The 27549-nt window shown below is 45.6% G+C and overlaps 1 protein-coding gene across 1 annotated transcript; it reads right to left on the bottom strand.

Annotated features, from left to right (window-relative positions):
* Positions 1-7541: 7541 nt before the first annotated feature.
* On the bottom strand, positions 7542-24881 carry C8H19orf25 (chromosome 8 C19orf25 homolog). The gene is made up of 3 exons (XM_029613369.1): positions 24822-24881; positions 9326-9494; positions 7542-8975 (listed from the first exon to the last, which is right to left on the bottom strand). The coding sequence occupies exons 2-3, from the start codon at positions 9459-9461 to the stop codon at positions 8761-8763; spliced, it is 351 nt and encodes a 116-aa protein (XP_029469229.1). The 5' UTR covers positions 9462-9494; positions 24822-24881; the 3' UTR covers positions 7542-8760.
* Positions 24882-27549: the final 2668 nt, after the last annotated feature.

The following is a 27549-nucleotide window of genomic DNA, read 5'->3' as shown; positions in this document are numbered from 1 at the left end:
CATCTGGGACAGCGGAACCCGGAGGACCTTGTTGACTTTTTTCAAGTCTTAGAAATGGACAGAAAGTCCCCTTTTATTTGGCACAATAAAATAGATGGAACAATGTTCCTTCCCCCATTCTCTCTGGGGGATGGGAACAATGGCTCCCAGGCTCTCTCCCAGAAGCCCCAGGTCTGGTCCTCTCCAAAGAGTAGCAACCACAAAAGCCTCCTTGCTGAAATCACCAACACCATGGTCCTGGAGGAGATACGGAGAAGATTATATTGAGTTGGCTCCGTACGCGACAGCCTCTTCCAAGCGCTCCGCCTGCGCCACTTCCTGAGTCGGGAGGTCTTTGATAGTCAGCAACTGCTACACCCACCTCAGGCTCGCCTGTAGCATAAAAGTAGCTGCAAACCACAGCCCTGAGTCCAAGGTTCGAAACCACAAAAAATCCTCTTGAGGTGAACATCCAGTTTCTTGTCCTGGAGATCTTTCAGGGATGCCGCCCCGGTCACAGGGATGGTGATTCTCTTTGTCACAGCCGATACAGAACCGTCCCCCATGGAGCCTTGTTCCATCAGGCAAGAGGTAGAGCTGATCCATAGCCCTGCCCACCTTCAGACCCATTTCCGGAGTATCCCACTCCTGGTCACCGTTGCTCAGATGAAAAAAAAGAAGCGGAACACCTTAGAGTCACCCCCAACCAGGGGAGCATCTTTCTCCAGCTCCACATCCTGAGGAGGGTGCGGGAGGGGCATCATCTGAAAATCCCCCGTGGTCAGACTCCACCACAGGAGAGTCCCCTTTGTCACTCTGTACTGTGGGGCCCTTAATTTTCAGTATCCTAACTGCCCCCTGGGTTTTCCCCTTCTTAGGTAGCCCCCCTGCGCTTCCCTATCATGCCAAGAAATCCTTGTGCATCACAAGCACAAAGGCAGGGGAGAAACCAGCTGCACCCTGGAAATCCTCTCCCAGGGGATCAGGATCATCCACAGAGAGCTCTTGGAGAGACTCCTGAGACTCTGCAGGGTTCAAAATCTGCCGGGATTTGAAAAGCTTTCAAAGATGGCTGCCGTCCCCGCGCTCAGTGGAAACGGGTCAGCCTTAGCCTCTGGGGCAGCCTGCAGCTTCCCTAGACCTCACTGTTTCCCAGTCACCACAATCACTGTGCCTGAAGAACCTTCCCCACCGAGGAGGCACCAGAGGCATGGCCCAAACGGGGGAGTCGCGCAGGCACATGGCATGGCCACCGTGAATAAGGGCACATGGCAGGTGCCAGTTGTTGACAACAAGGCTGAAGTGACTGAAAACCTTGGGGCTGTCTGCACCTATCTCTGCCTGCGGTCCGGCAAAAAGCCTGCCATCCCCGTACTGAAAAGCCCCATGCTCAGAGCACCGTCCTCTGTTTTTGACTTTTTTTTTTTTTTTAAAGAATTAAAACAACTTTAAACGATTACCACACAGACAGGCAAAGGCTCCTCCAGATCCTTGCTGATGAGGGAGGGAACAGGACCACCTGCTATTACCCCCGGTGCCCCAGCACACGGACAATTTGGGGTCCCTCAACCCCTGCTCTGTTAAAACCTACCAGGGGGGATGGTCCTACCAGAACCTGCCAACCCCCCCTGGGAGGAAACTTGCTTGACAGCCAAAAGTCTTCTTTTTCCTTCTTTGTAATTTACTTTTTCTTTTGAAGATCGGTTCAGAACCGCAGGTTTTGCACCACCTCCAACTGCTGGAGACAGAGACATACTGAAGAGATACAAGGTTGCACATCACCTAAAGAGGGGGTACTCTCTAAGTTTTCTCTGTCTCCATCTGCTGGAAGGGAGGCAAAATTCAGGAGTCTGGACTGATCTGGGTAAGTATTCCTTTCTTAATACTTCCAAACATTGTTTGCTTTTTTTTGTTGTTTTTTTTTTAACCACACAGTGATCCAAGCATTTCAATGTATTTGATAATTGTCCCGGGTGGCGACTGCTAATATAAAACCTATCATTCTGTAGCTCCAGTGTGGATATTTTTCCCTATGTGCATCACTCTGCACTTATCCACATAAATTTCATCTACCATTGATGCCTGTTTTCCCAGTCTTGGAAGGTCCTCCTACAATGCCTCATAATTCACTTGTAATTTAACAATTTGGACTCATTTTGTGTCATGTGAAAATTCGATCCCGTCACTTGTCCCCTTTTTCACATCATTTGTAAATATGTTTAAAAGCATCGATACTTGGGGACCTCCACTATTTACTTTCCTCCATTAGGAAAAATTGACATTTAGTCCTTCTCTCTCCTTTAACCAGCTCTCAATCCACAATAGCAAATTGCCTTCTACCCCATAACTTTTTATAATTTCCTGAGGAGTCTCTCATGAGGGACTTTGGAAACTCCTTCTGAAAATTCAGATACACTATATCCACTGGCTCACCACTATCCAGATTTATTAAGCTTTCAAAACATATGTAGCAGATTGGTGAGGCAAAACTTTCCCTGGGCAAATCCATGTTGGCTGTGTCCTATTAAACCATGTCTTTCGATATTGTTCTACAATTTTTACTGGCATTGTCAGGCTCGCTGTGTACAATTTTATGATCACACTGGGGCTCTTTTTAAAGATTAGTATTACCTAGCCACCTGACAATCTACATGTAAATAGTCAGCTTTAATGATATGTTACAGATTACCAATAATAGGTCTGCCATTTCATTTTTTTTTTAGTTCTTTCAGAACTCTGAGGTGTATACCATTTGGTCTAGGGGATTTGCTATGCTTTAGTTTGTTAATTTGTCCTACTACATTTTCCAAGTTCACCATGATTTGTTTCAGTTCCTCCACATCGCCACCCTTAAATACTGTTTTCAGTGTGGGTATCACCCCACCATCCTCCTCCGTACACACCTGAGCAAAGACTTAATTTAGTCTTGCTAAGTACCCCCTTTTACTCCTCAATCATTTAATGGTCCACCTGACTCCCTCATAGGTTTCTTGCTTCAGATGTGTTTAAAAAGATTTTAAAGCATCTAAAATCTTTCCATCTCTGGAGTGCCCCAATGATACACTAACCCAATCAATACTGGGGTAATTGAAATCACCCATTATTGTGTTGGCAAATTTGCCTTTCTACCACTAGCATTTCACAGTCTGTTTCCTCATTTACAGCAGTGCAGAAGTAACCTGTTATCGAATATTGACAGCACTGTCTCAGACAGCATCTCTTGGTTTAGAGGATAGGTGGCAGGGGACATTTGAGGCCCCTGAGAGGCTTCTAATCCACAGTAAATTTGTTGCTTTAGAAACCTATCACAGACAGGAGTAAACTTTGTGCAGGTATTAGTTAATTCTGAATCTCATCCTTATGAATAAAAAGAGTAAGAGTTATAGACATATAGAAAATACATAAAACTGAATTTATGGTTATTACAACTGTTTATTTTCAGTAAGTCTATCTTTTCAGTCTCCCTTCAGTGCTAAAAGTCACTTTGTAAATAAAGAACCTCACGGCAACCTGTAGCAATAGTGGGGCAGTTAAGGCCAGCCCATTTGTGTATAGTAGTTCAGAAAGGGATTTTTGCATTTTAAACCAAACAGATTTGACTTGCACAATGATAATTAGTACCCTCCTTGTTTACATGAAGTGACTTTTAATCATAAGCACTTGTAATCAAGATAACAGACTGCCACCACTGCAAGAAGACGACAGCAGCCTCTCCAGCCCCGACTGCAATGACTGTTACTGCCTTTCAGATAAAATTCAGACCCTGAGCAGAGGGTATTCTTCCTCAGGCAGTGACAGGAGTAAGAACCTTTGCCCTAAAGCCCAGAGTGTGCGGCCACAAATTGTTCTAATATAAATGAATTGCTGTTTTGCTGCTGCTGATAAACACCATTGCCACCTCAGGAAGCACAAGCAACAGGACAGACACAGAGTGGGGCCACCTGAGCACCAAAGCAGTATCTGGTACAGAGAAAGAGCCTACAGGTGGCAAAGACTGAAGAGAAACAGCCCAGTGCTGGGAGAATAACCTTCTCTCCACCTGCAAAACAATGCAGCTTTATTCAGGATGTGATCTGCCTGCGCCAGCAGGTAGTAACGGACGGCTGTTAGGACCCTCAGAGCATATTGTTTTACTTGTATTCTCCCTTCTAATATTGATCTTTGTTTCTCTTTTGCTCACACTGGTGTACAGAGCACCTAACCTTGCCAAGAGTCTGGGTAGCATAGACATATGTAAATATTAAGTGTTGCTTTTCTTCTCAGAGAAAAATAAAAGTCATTTGCTTGGAAGGAGGTTAAGAAACAGTGTGAAATGTAGAGATCCTCATCTGTGGCTTTTGTTCAATAAATTCTAATATTTATTTCTTTGGAGCCAGTGTCTTGGTAGAATTGTGTGTCTCATGGGGAGATATTCAGCCACTGCACCCCACTTCCTTTATATATTAGATATTACCAATGCCATCGGGCATTCTTCCTCCTACATGCTAGACATCGACTCTTGTTCCTATAGGCTGGAGCTGGAAATTAAGAAAAGGGTGCATGGGGGTAACCAGCAAGGAACAGCAGCTGCTACCCCTAACAGAAGGCATGGGGATTGCTCCCTTAACCAATTAGCTTACAAGATTTTGATGCAACTGCAGCATTGCTCTGATTCAACAGCAGAGGGTAAATTGGATTCAGACAACAGCCAACGCCGAGTCCTGACTTTTATGGTCTGGGGTACCGATACGCAGACATTGGGGAAAAAGCGCAGGACAGCTTCTACGGCCAAGTCCTAAAGCAATACACGTTCATTTACTGCTCACCATGTAAAAATGTTGCTAGCAGTAATTTTGTTGTGTTATTGTTATTACTACCCTTAACGTAAGGCTTAGGCATAACCTGCACGGCAGTTTTTGCTACCATAAAAAAAATTGCTAGGCAGACTGAATGGAGTATTTGGACTTTTTCTGCCATCATTACTATGTTACATATGTAAGAAGCAGTTAGCAATAATCAGAGAGGAAGGGAGACACAGCAAAGAGAGAGAGATCATCACCAGGGGCAGACAGATGAAAGTGAATAAATGAGACCTCACAAGGACAGAAAGATGGAAGTAAACACTATAGGAAGTCACCATAAAGAGAGACTGGCAGATACACATTCTGTAAAACACAAAACCCTGCAAAAAGCACACATATAGCCAACCCGACATATCAAACCAGCACCAACAAGCAGGAGGAGCTGTCGCCTAGTGGTTAAAGCAGCATGCTTGAAACAGGGAAGCCAAGGCTCAGATCCTACTGATAGGCCCTGTGACCAAGTCACATCACCTTCCATTGCCTCAGGGAAAAATGCTTAGTAAATCAAGCTGTTGGATTGTAAGTCCTCTGAACATAGGGAAATATCTACAGCACCTGAATGTAATCCACTTTCAAGTGGCTGGTGTATCATGAAAGGAGAAATACAAATAAAAATGATATTAAACAATTCAGAACAGCTACCTGGCCTACGAAAAAGCAGCAATGCATTCAAGACGCCCTAGAACACCAATACACCTCCTATTGGGAGATACCGTATCTCAGTTACATACAGAACACAGACAGACCCTTACCAAACACAGAATTAGTGATCACAGACTAGAAAGAGAACTATACAGTGAAAAACTGAACTGGAAACCCCCAGAAGCCCAACTTGGCATGCAGTGCAGCACCGGAGACAGAGACTCAAACGCATTTCCTCTGGTATTATTCAAAATGCAAAGATATCAGAGATGCACATCTTCCCAAAGCTGATGGAGAAAATCAAAGACTTTCCACAAAAGAATAATCAGGAAAAACCAACCCTGAGGAAACAGCAGCCAAAGCAGCAAAATATGTAATATGACCAGGGTCAATACAGATCGGCACCAAATCTGGGAATTTTCCTCATCTGTACCCTGTAATTTTATTTTTACTGTCATTTTGTTAAATTTGTCCCTTTATTTTAAATCACTCTACTTACTACTTTGGCAACATGTAAAATTATGTCAATAAAGTTGGAAATCACCACAAGACTACCGAAGTCCAATGCAGGAATGCACCAAGTATGTTAATACACAGTTCATAATATACAATCAATCTCTGCTCTTAGTGAGGTCAAAAATATATTCAATCTATCAAAACACTTCTCTTTACCCCACTTATGAACAAAATTAATGGCAGAGGATGAGGAAGGTTTCAAACACCTTCTGTAACCTGCCTCCTCGGCCTTGTACACAGAATGCTATGTATTGTAATCATGAACCAACCTCCTTCCTACCCTTGATTTTTTTTTTAATTTTTGTGTGTGAAAATTTTTTTTTGTGAAAATGTTCTGTGTATTGTGCACTTTAAAATCGGTTAAACAGCTCAATCTTCATTTGAAATTTTAGACGTTAAACGCTAGCAGCATCTGTTTGTCATACGCCACTTCTGTGTGTATATATATGATTTATTTTACAAGTTCCCGATAAACTTAGCTTGTGGCAAGACGCCAGTCGTAAGAAATAAGATGTCCCGATGGTAAGGAGAAGGAATAGAGACTCCCCTGATGAAGAAAGTTTGTTTTGTCGAAACATGGCCATGTCGGGAGGAATTAACAAGCTAAGTTGATCGGGAACTTGTTGTAAAATAACATTCATATATAGACATATAGAAGTGGCGTATGACAAACAGATGCTGATAGCGTTTAACGCCTAAAATTTCAAGTGAAGATTGAGCTGTTTGGCCGATTTTAAAGTGCACAATACACAGAATTTTTTCACAAAAATTTTTTTTCACACAAAAAAAAATCAAGGGTAGGAAGAAGGTTGGTTCATGATTACAATACATAGCATTCTGTGTACAGGTGGTGTATGAAACCTTCCTCATCCTCTGCCATTAATTTTGTTCATAAGTGGGGTATAGAGAAGTGTTTTGATAGATTGAATACACAGTTCATAGCATTTGAAGCCAAAATAAATTTTATTTAATACAAACATATCATGCACTGTGAACACTTTGTTCTCACATCGGGTCATTTGTAATCATAGTGAAGCATAGCATTATGTTGGGTCGCTTGTGAAGCTTTCAACACTCTTAAGACTTCTGCAACCCTGGATGAAAAAGGAAAGTAAATACTTTTATTTGCATTAAAAAAAATATATATATATACTTGACCTATAATTACAAATGACCCGGTGTGAGAACAAAAAATGTGTTTCCACACTCATGGGTGCAACGTTGGTCTATCACAATTACATGATGTTTCTGTATTAAGTAAAATGTATTTTTGATTTGAATGCTGTGAACTGTGTACGTCAAAGTTACCTGAATTTGCACGTAAATGCTGCAGACCCACAGAGATAGAAGTAAATACTACAGAGAGACAGACATTGCACAGGGGCAGAGAGAGAAAATGCTGTAGAGGTATTTAGACAGTGCAGAGAATGACATTTCTGCACATGAAGACTTACTGTAAGCACTGTATTAGGAAACTCTTGCTGCACTAGTAAAAAAAAAAAAATAATATCCAAAAAAAGGCTAAAATGAAAGAATAAAGCTGTGCACAAGAAGTCAGAAAACTAGGCTAGATTCTTATTTATTAGGAAGAGGGCTAGGCAGGGCACGCCAGATCAGCTGGTTGTAACTCAAGACACGAATGCTTCTGAATGACTTAAACTGTATGAATCTCTCAACCGACAGACACAGCAAGAAGATTCTTCTGCTCACAGAATTCCAGCATCACAGCAGGGGAAACACCACAACTCTGGTCACAAAAATCACTTCAGGTAATAACCCAAAATCATGGGAGGCCTCCAGCCCAGGAGAAAACTAAGCCCCAGCATCTGCTCTTTCCGGTCAGGGAGTATTTCTGTGCTTTGCCTGCTTATTTTTGGGATCCACCCCTCTTCTCCTGGAGACATTTGCTGAAGCTTCTCCCTGCTCTATTATAGTCAGTCTACTGCAAGACCAACAGTTCACGTACACACGGCTACATTTTAACCTGGCTTATGAGCGAGGTTCATTCCTGCCACGTTATACACAACACTAACACATTTGGAGACATTACCCACCAGGACAAACTCTGGACCATCCTGCTCCATCACATTCACCAGATTCCGCTCAGCTACCCACCGACACCAAAAGGCTTAAAACCCACCAACTTCCTGGGCTATCAAAATTTTGACTTTTTGGCCTGGACATTATCAGCTGCTGAGATGATCTTTTTCTGTTTTAGGGCTCCATTTATACCCAGAAATCATGCAATTGGGGGGAAAAAAAAAACCAACAAAAAAAAAAAAACAGGATTACAACAACAATTTCATTGTAATCGCAATGCGCAAGAGAAAGGTCAGACACAATACTAGGAGCGACGCTGGTTGTCTGCAAGAAACTCTGATGCAGAATAAGAATCAAACCCCACCCTCTCCCAAAGTACAGATGTGGCAAAAAATAAAAAAATATAAATAAAAACCCTCCAAGCATCCCACCAGTGAGACCTTTGAGACCTCACAAATTCTGACAACCCATCCCAGCACCGGAAGCTGGGTGCCGAAGCATGTCCTGAGCTTCACAGAGTCTTCAATCATGCAAAATCCACAGAGAGTGTGTGAGACGGCAAATCTCTCTCACGTGTTGGTAAATAGGCAGGCCTGGCAATTGACAGACAGCAGCCGAAATTCTTCACAGCGTGACATGAGCTCTTTGTGCCGATTCTGAAGGGAAACAGGGAGTCATTAAGGTCAGATTGACTTCTAACAGAAGGTCAATCTGTTGTCTCCCCCCCCCCCCAGATTTTATATCAATTATTTTTCTCCTTTCTCCTGGGCATTACAAGGTTTTTTTCCTTAATTTCCAGGATCTTGTGATCAAGCACCTCCCCTGCTTGTTTCAGTGCCTGACATTTTATCTTCATAAGACTGCATGCCTGCTGCAACCTGTGGTTCAGCTCCACGTAGGAATAGCTCTGACGGTACTGCTTCTCACGCTCAGCTAGCAAATCCTCATCCCAGGCCTCTGAGGAAGGTGAAGAGAGAGAGAGGGCAATCAATCAACATGGCAAAGACAGAACAGGCTGCTATTCCTGGCACAGAATGATCTCAGATGTCAAATCACATTTGCTTGAAAATTCAGGGTCAGCTGGATAGTAAACAAAAAGAAGAGAGAGACTCAATTCAAATATTTCCAAGCTAACTACAGTATACCTGATGTCATTAACTAACATGAGTATTAAAGGAGCAGCACTAATCCACAGTATCCAATGATCTGTTTTATTCATGCACACAATGAGATGCAACAGCCTCTCTCTGTTATACACAGCAGAGTCTGAAATGATGCTTCTTAAGGTAAAAGGGCAATAGCTATACCTTCACCGATCTCTGCTCCTAGCGCAAACACAGGGTCAGAGGAGGGGGCAGCTTGCACATCTTCCAGGATCTGTTCAATGCTAGGGGGCGATGGCCGGGTCGGCAGAACCACACGCTTTTTAACTTTAGAGGTCATCCCTTGTTCACTTCATAGGCAGGTGCCCTGGTCCTAATATAACAAAGTAAAAAGGCTGTCAGTATAATATAGGCAGAGAGTTGGACGACAGGCTCTTGTCCGAGGTTTGTCGCTCCTGCACCCGTGCAGTCCACGTGTGCTCACAGCTGCAGGAACGGAGCTTTCGTTTTGTTAGGCCTGAAGACTCTTCTATCAGCAACGTCTATGAATGAAATAGAAGCATAGAAAGTGACTGCAAGGGCCCAATGAGTCTGTCCATTCCTGGTGCAGGCTTAGCCAACCTCAGGCCTTACCCTCACCCATGCATCCCGGGCCACAGCCAGAGGGACGCTAGATGCACTGGAAGCAGGCATAGTCAGCAGGTAAAAGGAGGTGAGAATACCTCTTCATACTTAAGATCCCCCCACTTTTAACACTGTGTATTGAGAATTGGACCCTTTCTACTCAAAGGACAAATAACCCCACCCCCCCATCATAAATTTGAACAGGGTCCAGTCCACAACTGGGAGCCAAGAGAGTAGCATTTGTTTAAACTGAAGAACCCAATCTCGTTCTCGCCACAGGGTTCTGGACTGCTTGTAGTGTGAAAGGGAGTTTTCAGGGAGACCCATGGACAAACTATTATAGCAGGGTCCAACTGAGCGACGCTGGCAACCATGCTACTTCAAGAACACATTCCTACCAGCTGAGGTTTCCAAGTTAAAGCCCGAACCCAGCTGTACTGCTAGGATCTCTTCCTAATGCAGAAGGCATGATAGAAACTTACACCTCCTTAACAGTAGCACTTACCAGGACTGGCAATTACGACATGCCAGACAGCTTTATTAGACATTAGGTGGGAAGTCTGTTTGGAGTTTAGGCTTTGCCTGCTGCAGCGCCATGGCTGGAATTTCTCTCCCTTCAGGCATAAAAGATTAGAACTGAACTATGTGGGATTCAGGAGAAACTCAAAGCTTGCTTCTTCTCTACAAGGCAATGGTGCCAGGCAGCTGGCTAGCATCCTGAATGCCACTATTTATTTGATTTATATTCCAGTTTTCAGGCACTTCAGAGTGGATTACATTCAGGTACTTTAGGGTATTTCCCTGTCCTCAGAGGGCTCACAATCTAAGGGCCCTCATTTACTAAGCAGTCTTTCCATTGACACAGGATAGGAGAAGAGACTTAGCAAACCAGGCCCTAAGTTTGTAACTGAAGCAATGGAAGGTGAAATCATTTGCCCAAGGTCTCAAAGAGCGGTAGTGAGAGCTGAACCCTGGCTTCCCTGGGTCACAGGCCACTGCACCTACCCCTAGGCTACTCCTTGTGGTTAGAGCTGGTATGTTTATTGGGCAGCAGGGCTGGGATTCTGGCAATTGTTTTCATGAAATTCTGTGTCCATGGTATGGCCTAGATTTGGGTGCATTCCATTTACTTTATTTTGTTATATTTAATTTGATGCCTTTTTTTTTTTATACTCTTGTGCTGCTATGCACTGCCTCTCCAGTGAAGCTGTATAGAAATGTATTAAATAAGTAAATACATGCATGCCCAGTTCTGGACACCATCCCTCCAAAAGAATATCGACCAATCAGAGGAAGGGCAGAATCTGCCCCATTAGCCTATGAAATGAGAGTCAAGTAGCTGATAAAGACGTTTAAATACCTCAAAAGGTATAAACAATGCACAAGAAACAATCTAAGTGGAATTTCTAGAGTTTATCATAAGTGGTGCGCTTTATGTCCATTACCAGTGATGATTTGTGAGTAATGGATGAATACTTTGGTTCTGATGATTTTTGGGTTGCTCCTAAGCAGCAGGCAAAGCACCAGCATTTCCACTTGGAATGAGAGTTTGCTCTGCTTGAGATTTGTTCTCATTTAGCACAATGTGCTGCATAGATTTAGGAGCAACAGATTATTTGTCTGCCTTTAGGAGTGCTGTGCTCTCCATCTTGAGATGTGGAATGCATATAACACAGGGCATTGTAAGCTGCTTTATTATCAAAACCAGCTGCAAAGTACATCTGTGGAAAAAGCATACAAGAGCCAGAAGAGTAGCAGGATTCAAGCTGGAATGGGACAGACACAAAGGGACTTTAGAGAAAGACAGAGAGAAAACCACAGGCTGATCAAGACCTGTTACAATACAGCAGGCAACACACAATAGGCACACTGGATGGACTGAGTGATAAATGCCAGTCTCCTGTTTCCTACAGTGGCCAATCCAGGTCACAAGTACCTGGCAAGATCCCAAACAGTAGATAGATCCCATTCTGCTAAGCAGTGGCTTTCCCCAAGTCTACGTGGTTATTAACAGCTTATGGACTTCTCCAAGAACTTGTCCGAACCTTTTTTTAATCCCGGCTATGTTAACTGCCTTTACCACAGCCTCTGGAAATGACTTCCAGAACTTAATTGGGTGTTGAGTGAAAACAATTTCTCTGATTTGTTTTAAATGTCCTACTTACTAACTTCATGGAGTGACCCTTAGTCTTTGTATTTTCAGAAACAGTAAATAACTGATTCACATCTACCTGTTCTATTCCACTCAATCTCATGACCTCTATCAAATCTCTCCTCAGCCGTCTCTTCCCCAAGCTGAATAGACTTAACTTCTTTAGCCTTTCCTTTCCTCACAGGGGAATTATTCCATTCCCTTTGGTCACCCTTCTCTGTACCTTGTCCAGTTCAACTATATCTTTTTTGAGCTGCAGCAATCAGAATTGCATGCAGTATTCTAGGTGCAATCTTAGAGTGATACAGAAGTATTAAGACAATCTCTGTTTTATTCTCCATTTTGCTTTTTTGACCACTGCTGCACACGGAGCTAAGAATTTAAAAATATTGTCCATGATGATGCCTAGATCCCTTTCCTGGATGGAAAATCCTAATATGGAACCTAATATTGTGTAACTACAGTGTGGGTTACTTTTCCCTATATGCATCACTTTGCAGTATTCCACATTAAACTTCATTTGCAATTTGAATGCCCAGTCTCACAACCCGCTTGTGATTTAACAACTCCGAATAATTTTGTGGAATAATTTTGTGTCATCTACAAATGTGATCACCTCACTTGTTCTTTTCCAGATCATTTATAAATATATTAAAAAGCATATTTTTTGTATGCCTACATTCTTAAGTCTTATATGGCTTTTAGTTCAAAACCTGCATTAAATTTGGTTGCATCTCTCTGGACCACTTCAAGCCCATCTATATCCTTCTGAGGATATGTCCACCAGAACTGAACACAATATTCTAGGTGAGGTCTTACCATTAATCTGTACAAAGGCAAAAATCACCTTTCTTCTTCCAGTTATGCTTCTCCCTATGGTTATGGCCACCACCTGATCTTTGAGATCTTTATGGCCACCACCTGATCTTTGAGATCTTTCTCCTAGCTGACACCCTAAAGGATTTCACCCATCAGCCTGCAGAACGCTCCAAGCTCTAGAAAGAATGAAGTCAATATTCACCTAACGTGTCTGAGTTTGGGACATAGCTGAACACATGGTGAATTTTTAAAATTTCCCTTGTGCTCAGCACCTCCAGTTTATCCGGATAAAATAATCTTAGCCAGTCAACCTGGAGATGTTCCTGGGTGGAGTTGTTATCCAGCTTAAGTTAACCCGATATTTTAGGTCTCCATGCTATAGTTAGCAGTGCCACTGAGCCGGATGCCCCACTGCTGAATACCATCCCCAAAGCACTGTCCCCCGAAGGTCCTGACACTGGCTTAATTCAGACCCCAGGGGCAAGGTGCAATAAAGACGATGCTGTTCTATGTATAACACACATTCCTATAGTACAGATAGATACTCAGAACAGCAGCTGGCACCCAACAAACCACAATAGACAACATTCACCTAACCTGCTACACTGCATATTCCACGCTGCCGCACATCGCAGACAACAGCGTTCCCAGATTCTAAGCGGGGTTTGTAACCCAAAGTACAATGCAGTGAAACCCAAAACTTGCCCAACTAACCCGGGAAAAGGGAGCTCCCAAGCCCCCAAATAGCCCATTCTTCATACAATCAAATAAAGGCTAATATAAAATGGTATTTTCAATAATCATATTTAATGTATTAAAACATGCAAAGTCTCACTGGTAGACTCGCTAAATCTGCGCATGTGGATTTTTAATCACCCGAACATACCTGCATATTTTCACAATTAGTTCTTTTGGCTGCATTTGAAAAAGGCATTCTTCGGGGAGGGGGGGCTTTTCTGAGGTGCATTTGCAAGCTATACAGCTATATTTAACTTTAAAAAAAAAAAAAAAAAAAAAGAATGCATGTAATAGTAACACCACTAATAATGGGTATTTTATGCCATCAATAAACACTGCAGATGTATGCATATACTTTTGTCTGCTTATAACAAGCCAATAATCAAACCCACTGTGCACAGATATAGGAAAATTGGTTCTTACCTGCTAATTTTCGTTTCTGTAGTACCACGGATCAGTCTAGACAGTGGGTTGAGCCTCCTGTCCAGCAGATGAACATAGAAAAAAAAAAACTAAAAGGGTATCCTTTAATCAGGACAGTGCTCACCCTGCATCCCTTCAGTATAAAAGTTATCAAAGCAAGAAAAGGTAAAGTTAACTAGCAGAAGATCAAGCAAGTAACACCCAACATGTAATTGGAACTATCAACACATGAAAGAACCGCTCTTACACAGATATCCAGTTGGGAAAGACTTCCGGTGCCTTGAAGTACTGATAGGAAGGAACTGGATCCAAAATGGTGTTAAGAACAAAACAACAAAAGGAAGAAACCTTCAAGTGGACGAATCAAAAAGAAACCACAGCCCAGGCGGGAGGCTGGACTGATCTGTGGTACTATAGGAACGAAAATTAGCAGGTAAGAACCAATTTTCCTTTCCCTGTACGTACCCGGATCAGTCCAGACAGTGGGATCTACCAAAGCTTCCCTAAACAGGGTGGGACCGAGAAAGTCCCACCCGAAGCACCTGCCGTCCGAAGGAGCCAAAAACTGGCGCCTGTACATCAAGGCGATAATGACGAGCAAAAGTATGCAGAAACTTCCAAATCGCTGCCCTGCAGATTTCCTGCGGAGAGACCGACTGACACTCCACCCAAGTAGTAGAGTGTGCACGCAAAGAATGGGCCTTCAAGCCTTCCGGAACCGACCGGCCATGACAGATATAAGCCAACGCAATGGCCTCCTTCAGCCAGCGAGCAATGGTAGCCTTAGAGGCCTTGTTACCTCTATTTGGGCCACTCCATAAGACAAAGATGATCAGAGATGCAAAATTTGTTAGTAACATGTAAGTATTGGACTCTCTTTAGATCAAGACGCTGGAGGTCACCGCCAGGCATGCGTGCAATGTCTTCAGGAGAAAAAGCAGGAAGCTCCACTGGCTGATTGATGTGAAAGGAAGACACAACCTTTGGAAGAAAGGAGGGAACTGTCTTGAGGGAAACACCTGAGTCCGAAAAGCGGAGAAAGTGGCCCGCCCACTCTTAAGACATGCCCAAGGAGGGAACCGAGGGCCGAAACCTGTACCCACAGAGAATTGAAAGACAAACCTTTGGAGAGACCAGACTGCAGGAAGGGAAGGAGCATTGCGCACCTGGACTCCAGACTCAGCACATGCACTCTCAAACACTCTCCGTACCCGGATATAAGCAAGAGAGGTAGAGGTCTTCCGTGCCCGCAAGAGAGTGGAGAAAACTTTCTCAGGCGCCGCGGCTCAAAAGCCAGGCCGCTAGACAAAAGCGATCCGCCCGATCGAAAAATACTGGTCCTTGGCAGAGCAGGTTTGGGAGGTAACCAAGGCGAAGAGGACAGTCTGTTGCGAGGTTCACCATGTCTGCGAACCACGGTCTCAGAGGTCATTCTGGCGCTACGAGAATGACCGGCCCCTTGTAGAGTTCTATCCTTCCGAGTACCTTTCCCACCAGAGGCCAAGGTGGGAACATGTAGAGAAGAACATCATCGTGAGGCCAGGGAAAAACCAGGGCATCCACCCCTTCCAAGCAGTGCTCCCATCTGCAGCTGAAGAATCTGGAAGCCTTTGCATTGTTCAGGGTAGCCATCAGGTCGAGGTGAGGAACTCCCCACTTGCACACCAGAAGAGTCATCGCCTCCTCGGACAACTCCCACTCTTCAGGGTCTAGGTGTTGCCGGCTGAGGAAGTCCGCTTGCACATTTTCCTTCCCCACAATGTGGGAAGCTGCCAGACGACTTGGATGTCTCTCCACCTAGGAAAGCAGCTTGCTGGCCTCCAAACCCACCAGACAACTCCTGGTGCCACCCTGGCGATTGATGTAAGCTACTGTGGTGGCATTGTCGGAGAGGACCCGCACGGCCTTGTGACGGAGCAAGGGCAGGAATGTCTTGAGTGCCAGACGGACAGCTCGGGCTTCCAGACGATTGATGTACCATCAGGATTGCACAGGAGACCTCCGCCCTTGAGTAGACTGGTCCTAACACACCACTCCCCAGCCGGAGAGGCTGGCATCCGTCAACACAACAATCCACTGGAGTGTCTCCAAAGGTACTCCTTTCAAGAGGTGGACGAGTGAAAGCCACCACTGCATGCTGGCAATGCTAGAGTCTGAGAGCGGTAGGGGTGTTTGGAACTCTTCAGAGACCGGCTTCCAGCAGGACAGCAACGCTTTCTGTAGAAGACACATATGCGCAAAGGCCCAAGGAACCAAATCTATGGTGGAAGCCATGGAGCCCAGGACTTGGAGATAGTCCCAGGTCGTGGGTACCGAAAGAGAGGGCTCGGGCAATAGGACTTTGCCCACGTGGGTGTCGAAATGGGCTCTAAGAAATTCCAGGACCTGGGAGGGCTTGAGGTGACTCTTGGAGAAGTTGACAATCCACCTGAGGAAGGAGAGAAAAGTCACGACCCTATCGACCGCTGCAGTGCACACATTCTCCGACTTGGCCTGGGTGAGCCAGTTGTCCAGGTAAGGGTGGACCAGGACTCCCTCCCAACAAAGGGAGGCCGCCACCACTATCATGACCTTGGTGAACGTATGCGGCACGGTGGCCAGGCCGAACAGAAATGCCCAGAACTGGAAGTGGTGTCCCAGAATGGTGAAGCGGAGATGCTTCTGATGGTTGTGGCGGATTGGGATATGCAGGTAAGCCTCTGTCAAGTCGAGAAAGGCCAGAAATTCGCCTGAGCGAACCGTCGTTATGACTGCTTGCAGGATCTCCATCCGAAAATGGGGCACCCGGAAGTCGGAAAGAGCTATCCTTTTTGGGCACGACGAAGTAGATGGAATACTGGCCGGATCCCTGTTCCTCCAGGGACAGGGACTATGGCACCAAGCTCCTGTAGCCTGTCCAGAGTCTGGCACACCACTGGACACTTACGAGAGCCGCAGGGAAAGATTAGAAAGTGGTCGGGGAGTTCCCGAGCAAAGTCTAATCCGTAGCCATTGGCGATCACATCGAGGACCCGCTGATCCGACATGATGTTGGCCCATTCCTCGAGAAAAAGGGACAGATGTCCACCTAAGGAGGGAGCGGAGGAATGGGCCGGTTGCATTTCATTGGGAGGACTTTGAGGTGAAACCTGAAGGGTTCGTATCCCGGAACGGCCGTCGGCCACAAAAGGAATGAGACCAAGACTGGGATCTAGTGGAGGTGGGTCTTTGGGCAGCTCCTCTTGGCTTGTTGTACCTGCGCTGACCCTGAACCGAGAGCACGAAGGAAAAAAGGATTTGGATTGCAGAGGGTGGTCCTCCGGCAGCTTATGCACCTTATTGTCCCCAAGAGATTTAATAAGCTGCTCCAGGTCCTCCCCGAAGAGTAACTTACCCTTGAATGGGAGAGTGCCCAACTGTGATTTAGAAGAGGAGTCCGCAGCCCATTTACGAAGCCAGAGGAGACATCTAGCGGACACTGAGAAGATCGTAGCGGACACTGAGACGATCGTAGAGGGCATCCGCCCCATATGCAATGGCACCTTCCAGCCGCTCTGCCTGTTCCACCTCTGCAGACGGGAGGTCCTGGGTGCTGAGTAGTTGTTGAATCCACCTAAGGCTTGCCCGCTGCATGAGACTGCTACAGACTGTCGCCCAGACCCTGAGCGCTAAGACCTCAAAAATCCTTTTGAGATAGACTTCCAATTTGCGATCCTAAAGATCTTTCAACGCAGTTGCCCCCACGACTGGGATAGTAGTGTGCTTCGTGACAGCGGAGACAGAGGCGCCTACCTTGGGGACCTGGAGCATATCCAGACACGGGTCTGAAAGCGGGTACAGCTTGTCCATGGCTCTGCCCACACGCAAACTGGCTTCTGGTGTCTCCCATTCCCGGAGCAGTAACTGCATTAGCATCGGATGGAAAGGGAAGGTACGCGCGGGTGCCCTCAGGTCGGTGAGGACTGGGTCGACGTTGCTAGAAGCTGCAGCAGACGCGTTGTCCTCCGGAGGAGCATCTAAGCCCAACTCGGCCAGAACATGAGGTATAAGCGGATCCAGCTCTTCACGCTGGAAGAGACGCAACATCCTGGGGTTGTCCCCCTCTATCGGTGGATTCAGAGCAAGGACATCGGCATCTGGGTTGGGGTCCAGTATTGGAGCGGGCGGATCAGTGGGGGCCGGAGGGACTGGAACCCCTGGGACCACCTGAACCCGGTTTGCCCCTTGAGAGTCTGGGGTCCAGGGCCCCTGCACTGCAGCCGATCTAGGGACCTTGGCAGGAGGAGGGCAGGCAGGCAGCTGAGGATCTGGTGGGTCATCCTGTTGTAGAAGGCTGGCAACATAAGCCTTATGCATGAGGAGAACAAAATCAGCTGAAAAAAGTCCTGGAGATTTGCCTGGGAGAGGAGGAGGGGGAGGAAATGAGGAAAAATTGGGTTCCTTCCCCCATCAGGCTCAGAATCTTCAGCGAGGTTTGGAGCCAAAAATGGCCACCGTTCCCGCGGTTTGCAGGAACGGGGCCGTCCTTGCAGCGCGTCTGCTGGGCCAGGAACGAGCAGCTGATCTCTCCGGAGCAGAGGAGCCTTCCCCTCCATTTAGGCATCGAGAACACACTCCCTCGCGGGAGAGCCACGAAGGCATAGAGGGAGAGAGGCAGATCTGCCACATGTGAGACGGCAAGAATCGCCAGTGCCTGGCTGAGCAGGGAAGAGAAAGTTCAGCTACCCGCTCTTTCCCCCGATCAAAGGTTTATTATTATTATTTTTTTTTTTTTTTTTAAACTTGTTGGTAAGGTTGAAGAAGCAGAGGAATGAACTTCTCTGCAGCAGACCCGAGGTATGCTTCGTCTCTGAGTCTGCATGGGGGAGGGACTGGACCACCAGTTTCACCCCTAGCCAGGCAGGTCACCAGGTAGGGTGCTAGGCTGAGGATCTCAAGGGGCAAAGCCCCCCTAGGCACCCAGTAAGAGCAAGGGGCAAACACTGGTTTTTGGTTTTTTTTGGAAAACTAAAAATAGAAATTAAGTACTTGCTTGATCCAAATAAGACAGAAAGAGGGAGAAAGTAGACTTTCCCCAAACAATCTAGCTGTCTAGAGGGAAGCTGCAGGGTCTGCTATCTGCATCTGCTGGAGATAGAGAAATACTGAAGGGATGCAGGATGAGCATGTCCGATAGAGAAAAAACTAAAAGGGTATCCTATATCTCCATCTGCTCGACAGGAGGCTCAACCCACTGTCTGGACTGATCCGGGTACGTACAGGGAACTTGTGTTTGAGAATCAGTTGGGTTTGTGTAGACTGAAAATTTAGCATCAAGTTACTAATGACAGCCAGCTTTGCACTTCAGTCCTCTCATGGGGTCAGCTTTGGTCTTCAGTCTGGATTTCTCATACAGGCATCTTATACATAATGGGGCGGATTTTCAGAGCCCTGCTCGCGTAAATCCGCCCAAAACCGGGCGGATTTACGCGAGCAGGGCCCTGCGCGCCGGGAAGCCTATTTTACATAGGCCTACCGGCGCGCGCAGAGCCCCGGGACTCGCGTAAGTCCCGGGGTTTTCGGAGGGGGGCGTGTCGGGGGGCGGGCCCGAACCGCGCGGCGTTTTCGGGGCGTGTCGGGAGCGTTCCGGGGGCGTGGCTACGGCCCGGGGGCGTGGCCGCGCCCTCCGGACCCGCCCCCAGGTCGCGTCCCTGCGCGCAGGAGGCCCGCTGACGCGCGGGGATTTACGCCTCCCTCTGGGAGGCGTAAATCCCACGACAAAGGTAAGGGGGGGTAGGTGAGGGGAGGGCAAAGGAAAGTTCCCTCCGAGGCCGCTCCGATTTCGGAGCGGCCTTGGAGGGAACGGGGGTAGGCTGCTCGGCTCGGCGCGCGCCGGCTATACGAAATAGATAGCCTTGCGCGTGCCGATCCAGGATTTTAGCGGATACGCGCTGCTCCGCGCGTATCTACTAAAATCCAGCATACTTTTGTTTGCGCCTGGAGCGCAAACAAAAGTAGGCTATTCGCGCTCGTTTTAAAATCCGCCCCAATGTTTCTCGTTTTAGCTGTTTAGAAAGTGGAAATTTCATATTTATTTTTTCTGCTAATTTTTTTGTTTTTGAGGATAGTAAAAAGCGGTGTTTATTGAGCACTTTCACTGGACAATTCTTTGGGTTAGATTAAATCACATCTATGTCCTTCTCATTTATCTTGTTGATAAAAAAATAAAAGTACGCAATAGCTTGGATTTCTGCAATTCTCAAGAGTCCCAGCTTCACCCAGCACAATCACCCCTCAGCTCCAGATCTAAGCATTCGCATTCTCCTCACATTCTCTCTCCCATCTGCCTAGGGCTCAGAACTGGCTCCCTGTCCTCCTCCACACTCCCCTCCTCATCCCAATCTATTCCCCTCTTCCCTCCCTCTAGCCCCTACTTTTTTCACCCCACATTTCCTTCTCTCTGGCTCCAACCTATCTTTCCCATCCTTCACTCAGCAGAGGTATCCCCTCACCCGACCCCTCTTGTCTTTGCCTCTTCCCATGGTTCTCAACATCCTTTTTCTTCTCTAATTCCCCTCATCTCCCACCTATCAGATTCAGATAAACTTTATTGGCATAACAATTTTTCATGTATTGCCAAAGTAAAAGCTCTTTATAATCCTGGGGGAAAGACAGCAGCTATAGCAGCAAAATATTTATTTAAAATTTACTTCTGTACTCAAAGTAATATTGCAGCAGTTTACAAGTATAAAATCAGACCAGAAATCAAACTGACTAGGGACAATACTGGCTAGCACCAAAACCTGAGACATGTCCCTAATACTGTGCTTTCTGTAAACTGTACCTTTACTTATTACAATTTTGTAATTTTTTTCCCCTTTTAATTATTCTATATATTCTTGCTCATTCTTTTGTTGAAAGTCTTGGATTTTCTCTATCAGCTTTGGGAAAAATGCATCTCTGATATCTTTGTATTTTGCACAGCACAGGAGGAAATGCTTTTCTGAGTCTATATCTTCAGCATTGCATTGCTTACAGTGTGTGTCTTCTTGGGATTTCCAGTTTAGTTTTTGTCTGCATATTTCTGTTCCTAGTCTTGTGATCACTTACCCTGTATTTGGTGAGGGTCTATTTATTTATTTTGCATTTGTGACTGAGCTAAAGTATTCTGCTAGCATGTATTCTTCTTGTAGGGCTCGTAGCAATCCAGCTTGTTCCGTTTTTTCAATTTGCTCCTCCCCATAGAAAGTGTATTGGTGTTCTAAGACACATTGCAATATTTGCATTGCTGCGTTTTTGTATATCTGGTTGTAGTTTGAGTTCCAGGTATTAGTGCTGGATTGGTATGGCAGGTTTGCTATATAGGTGCAGAGTGTATTTTTCCCAGGGTTTTGTGTTATTTCACAGAGAGCTTGGTGGTGGAGGAAGTTTATGTCACTGTTATTGAGATGACATCAAAATTTGAATTTTCTTTTATTCATGGAGTAGTAGTAGTATCCTAATTCTGTTCTGCACCCATTATTAAGGGTGTCTCTGTGGACAAGGAAAGTCAGTTTGAAGAACTGGAGGTGTAGAATTTTGATTGAGGATCTGTAAAGTTTGGGATTAATGATAGACCCCAGACCTCACTCCCATATAAGAGTCCCATATCCCACAGTGCTAGTCTGTTTTTCCCCCTCCCCCAGGAGACTAATCTCACTCACCACCAGGCAAAAAAAAAAGTCTCCTCCTCTAGTCTCACTTCTTACCTCCTATGATAGACCTTGAAATCTCTGTTTCTAGTTCCTAGGCAGCAGTCGGGCTAGGAAGCTTCAGCAGGGTAAAGTGGAGAGGTCAGCAGTTTCCAGTTCAGGGCCAATTCAATAGTGATAGCAGCTTCTGCAGGTTCCGGCAGGCAGGCTGGACTTGCAGGTGGGCTGCTGTTTTATCACTGGCAGCACCAGCCAGCAAGCAAATTCAGAATTTTATTGGCAAGACAATTTTACATGTATTGCCACAGTAATATATTGATTAAAAGGGGAAGAAAAGAAAAAATATAAACTAACAACAGTAAAGTCAGATTATAGATTACAGAAGTTACAACAAGGACAAATTTCATGTTTTTGTAGGCAAATAAAATTGTGAGCTTTGAGAGGTAAAGCAAGGTGACAAAACATTCTTCAGATACATCAGAGAAAGGTCCAAAGAGGTACAGTGAAATTGAAGGTGATCAGGATCAATGTGTGGAGAGAGAGGAAGAAATGGCAGAAATATTAAACAAATACTTCAGTTCGGTGTTCACTAATGAAGACCCTGGAGAAGGACCGTCGCTAGTTAACAAGACTGTGGAAGGGGGTGGAGTAGTTGAAACTTTGTTTGAGAAGACAATGTATGGGAAGAGCTAGGAAAACTGAAAGTGGACAAAGCCATGGGGCCGGAGGAGGTTCATCTCAGGATACTGAGGGAGCTCAGAGATGTGCTGGCGGGTCTGCTGTGTGATGTGTTCAACAGATCCTTGGAAACAGGAGTAGTGCAGTGGGACTGGAGAAGAGCGATAGTGGTCCCACTTCAGAAAAGTGGGAGCAGAGAGGAGACTGGAAACTACAGGCCGGTTAGCCTCACCTCAGTGATGGGAAAATTAATGGAGACTCTGCTGAAGGAAAGGATAGTGAACTACCTACAATCTGGTGGGTTGCTCGATCCGAGACAGCACAGATTCACCGGGGGAAGGTCCTGTCAGATGAATCTGACTGATTTTTTTGATTGGGTGACTAGAGAATTGGATCAGGTAAGAGTGCTTGATGTGATTTACTTGGATTTTAGTAAAGCTTTTGATACGGTCCCACATAGAAGACTCATGAATAAAATGAGAAGCTTGGGAGTGAGCGCCAAGGTGGTGGCGTGGATTATAAACTGGTTGACAGATAGAAGTCAGGGTGTGATAGTAAATGGAACCTGCTCTGAAGAGAAAATGGTGTTAAGTGGAGTGCCACAGGGATCAGTGTTGGGATCAGTTCTGCTCAATATCTTTGTGAGCAACATTGCGGAAGGGATAGAAGGTAAAGTTTGTCTATTTGTGGATGATACTAAGATCTGCAACACAGTGGACTCGCCGGAAGGAGTAGAGACAATGAGATGTGATTTAAGGAAGCTTGAACGGTGCGCTAAGATATGCGGCTGGGATTCAATGCAAAGAAGTGCAGAGTCACGCATCTGGGGTGTAGTAATCCAAAAGAGCTGTATGCAATGGGGGGTGAAGGGCTGTTCTGCATAGAACAAGAGGGAGACCTTGTGGCGATAGTGTCTAGCGATCTGAAGACAGCGAAACAATGTGACAAGGTGACAGCAAAAGCCAGAAGAATGCTGGGCTGCATTGAGAGAGTAATAACCAGTAAGAAAAAGAAGGTGATAATCCCCTTGTACAGGTCCTTGGTGAGGCCTCACCTGGAGTACTGTGTCCAGTTCTGGAGACCATATCTCAAAAGGGACAGAGACAAATGAAGGCGGTCCAGAGAAGAGAGATCAAAATGGTGGTGGGTCTCCATCAAATGACTTATGAGGAGAGGTTGAAGAACCTAAATATGTATACTCTGGAGGAGAGGAGATGCAGGGGAGATATGATACAAACCTTCAGTTACCTGAAAGGTTTGAATGATGCACAATCAACAAACATTTTCTGTTGGAAAGAAATCAGTAGAACTAGGGGGTCACGAAATGAAACCACAGGGAGGATGGCTCAGAACCAATGTCAGGAAATATTTCTTCACAGAAAGGGTGGTGGATGGCTGTCCCTTCCAGAGGAGGTGGTGAAGACAAAAACAGTAAAAGATTTCAAAGGGGCATGGGGTAATTTGCTGGTTTGGCAGTTGCTACCCTTAACCAATAAGCCTTTATGCTGTTGATGCAACTTAATCATTGCTCTCTGCTTCAACAGCATGGGGGAAAGAGGAAAAGGGAAATTAGATTCAGGCAGCATCCAACAAGGTCAGTGAATTGGACAGTCTGGGAAAAACAAATAAGCATGGGAGTAACTTGCTGATACGGCAGTTACGACCCTTAACCAATAAGGCTTAATGCTATTGATGCAACTCCAACATTGCTCTCCGCTTCAATGGCAAGAGGTAATGGGGAATTGGGTCAAACAGCAACCAACCAGCAAACTGATAATTATAAAGGTGGCTTGTATGGCCAGCAGTTACTACCATAAGCTTGCTCGGCAGACTGGATGGACTATTTGTCCTTTTCTGCAGTCATTTCTATGTTTCTATGAGAGAAGACTCTTGTGACCTAACACCCCCTCATACTCTCTTTACCAGAGGGCATTTAGTCCAGTTGCACAGTTCTTTTCTTGGGGGAGGGGGAATTGGGATTTTTTTTTTAAACTTTAACCCCTAAATCCGATTGTTTTGGAAAAACTAAAAGCCAGAAATCAAACTGCCGCCTAATAACTGTATTTAGGGTGGGTAGGCTTCTGCTATTCAGATTTTGACTTCACACAGCACTTATTTCCACCATATTTTCCCAAAATAGAATTTCTTGTCTGGAATAGTGGTGCTGCTTGCTAGAAAATGTCAAAGTGATACAGAAAAAGAACAAAATGTAAAGAAACTTACCTTCCAGTTAGTATTGCCAGATTAAAATAAAATAAATTGTGCAAGTTAGGCTAGTTTTGGGCTGAGAAACTGGGCGGTTAAGTACTAGCAACGATCTTCTTTACTCACTTGTAGTGCCTTGTTTCTTTAACGCAGGCAGCCCAGCCAGTAGTCGCAGAGTAATGACTGTTTAAGAGCAGCCAATCCGCGGTGGCAAAAACTACAGCGCAACAAACCCAGATAATTTTATTAGCACGCGATTGAATAGAGGGAGAGCTCTCCTACCACATCCTGTGCTTCTGCTTTTACCTGCATCCTGTTCATTAAAAAAATGATTTTCCTCAACAAGAAATAACAAATTTACATAACACCTAGAAGCCGACTCAAGCACCACTTCCGCCTCCGTCAAACTTACGCTAGCACGTGACAGGGGCGCTGGCGCCTCGAAATGACGTCACAACCTTCAGGTTTCAGATTCCGCCCCGTTACCGGAAATGCTAGCGGCGATAGTAGGCAGAGACAGGCAAATGTAGGCAAGAGGGAGGGGGAGAGGACCCTGCAGAATCCCTGCAAGACGGAGGAGCCATGCAGGAGAGAGGTGGGGAGACAGGGCTATCATGTGGCACATGGATTTCGTCATACCAGCCTGAGATCCCTTCAGGTCGTTGTGTGACTATTACTTAAACGTTTTATTTTTGAAAAGTTAATTCAGAGACCAGTGGGCATTTCGAGGTATGATTGTCACTGCTACCAAAACTTCCCCTTATAATTGTGATCCAAAAATATAAATGAATACAGGGTTGATCATATTCCACTCCCCAGGCTGAAGATGCTGTTGAAACAGTGTTCACAGCACCACAGGCGTGTCCCAGTCATTGTACAATAGCGACTCCTAGTGCCTTAATAATTGGGGGCATTGCAGGATTTTAGAAGGTCTGATGGATGATCTCTTGCCGAGGACTGTTGCTTCAATGATTGTACTAAGAATTGGGAAGGAATATGAAATAAAGAAAAATAAATCCTTGTGTTGTTGTGAATATTCATGGTACCAGCTCTTTGACATATTTCAGATTAGACTGGAAGTTCAAAAGAGCAGGAGGAAACCACCAGATATCCCCCCCAAAATGTAGCTGAAGCCCCTGTGAAAAGCACCACTTTCTCACCCCTGACTTGCAGAAATAGAACTCAGCGCCTAGGCCATCCGGGCCTGACATTTTTGCCAGTTTTAACTCTGAAAATCTCACTTTTATGAATGGGTGCATCTAGACAGTCCCTAGAGGCCATATCCAGCTAGGGAAGAGTCAGATCTCCAAAGAAAGCTTGGCACTCTTGTTCAGATAGGGCATCTGCTGCACACGATTTCTTATAATATTTTTCAAATGCTTTTAAGAGATCTGTGGTATGAACATGAGAATGAGTTCAATAATTAATCTGTGTTGTTAGGCCTTTGGGGAAAGCATCAGCTTTTGCCAATCTTGCTAAAAGTTTCTCTGACTTACTTCCCACTGATAAAATGTACATTTTCTTAGCATTCAGACAGGTTAATCCACTACCAGTGGTTATGCACCTCTACCAGCAGATGGAGTCAGAGCAAAGCTGATGTCACGGTATATATACCCCTGCATTGACAGCAGCCCACCACTATTCTCCATCTCCAGCAGATAGTGGACGTGTATCTCCCTACTGGGATTGCTTAAAAAAAATTTAGGAGAAAAGAAGGAAATTAATTCGCCCTGCACTCCTTTGGCGATACCTTATGGTCACTCCCTCAGTCAAGTTTTCCTGGAGATGAAATCTGTGGATTCCTCCTTCAGTAGAGTGCCTTGATCTGGTAGCTGGTTTTCCAGTGTGGACTTAGCTGGAGAGAGAGAAACAGCCAAGAAGCTAGCAGGTGCAGGAAGCCGCATGCGGCAGTGAAGACCTTTGCCCTCTCCTCCTGCAGCTGGAGATTGACTCGGTACTCGGCCAGGACGGGCTGAGCTCAGGTAAAGAGTACATATATATATATTTTTTTAAATGAGGAGATAATTTTAGGGATTCCATTCCCCTTCTGGTCTCTGAGCCTTGTTGCACTGATCCAGTGTCTGTTCCTGTCTCCGGGGGAGCTTGGGGAGTCGTGGCAACTTGGCGGGTTGAGCAGCCTTTTGGCTAGGCCCCGCGCTCAGGCTTTGCGCAGACGCTACATGGTAGGCCACGGTGGCATTCGCATGCTTTTCTATGCACAAGGTTGCCGCAAAAGTGTTTGATGACGGTTTGCGCTTGTGCACCTGAGTGGGCGCTTAGGTGGATGCTCAGGTGGGCACCTACCTGCACTGCATATTGGGCACCCGTAGTGTGTGCTTATTGGACAGCTTGTTTTTGGGCACCCTGTCCAGACTTGCTTGTGCAGACACCCAGTTGGGGATACAATTGTCAGAAACCTTTGGAGCGCGCTGATAGCGGGTGTTTATCCATGGTGCCAGTAGCAAAGAAGCCTAAGCGCCTTGCCCTTTGTGCTGCTTGCTGTATTCGAGCATCACAGCCTGGCAGCCCCTCTAACTTGTGTCAGCGCTGCTTGGAGGCTCAGGGAGAGTTGTCTCCGACTGCTTTTGCTAAGTCCAGTTCTTCCCAGCAGAATGCAGGAATGGGACAGGAGGGGGAACTGCCAGAGGTTTGGCCTGGTTTTAGGGCTTTCCTAACTGGTTCATCAGTGGGGGAAGGTAGCTCCGTGGATGCAGGACCAATGCCCACTGGTTTTGGTATGGATCCTTCTGCCTTTTCTTGGATGGATTTTTTAAAGGGCTGCAGTCTTTTTTTCAGGCACAGTCTGTGGCCCCAGCCAAACTTAACAGCTCAGGATCGCAGGCTGTGGATTCCCCCATGCGTGGTGCCACGGGTAAGCATCTGAGTATGCCTAGACTGTTGCGGGTCACGCTGATAGGGACCCAGATGGCACGGATGACGAAGCTGATCCTTGATCCCTGGAAGAATGGGAAATTCCTCCGGGATTGGAGCCGTATAGAACTATGTTGTGTTTCTTTCATAGAGATGAGTTACTGGCTCTGATCTCCCAGACATTGAAAATACTGGGGTTGCCAGGTGCTAATTCCATGTCTGAGCCAAAGAAAAATCCCATGTTAATTTCTTTTCATATAGCATCAGGT

This window comes from Rhinatrema bivittatum, chromosome 8 (genome assembly GCF_901001135.1).
Source record: "Rhinatrema bivittatum chromosome 8, aRhiBiv1.1, whole genome shotgun sequence".
Taxonomy (NCBI): domain Eukaryota; kingdom Metazoa; phylum Chordata; class Amphibia; order Gymnophiona; family Rhinatrematidae; genus Rhinatrema; species Rhinatrema bivittatum.
This window is presented reverse-complemented; position numbering and strand designations above follow the sequence as displayed.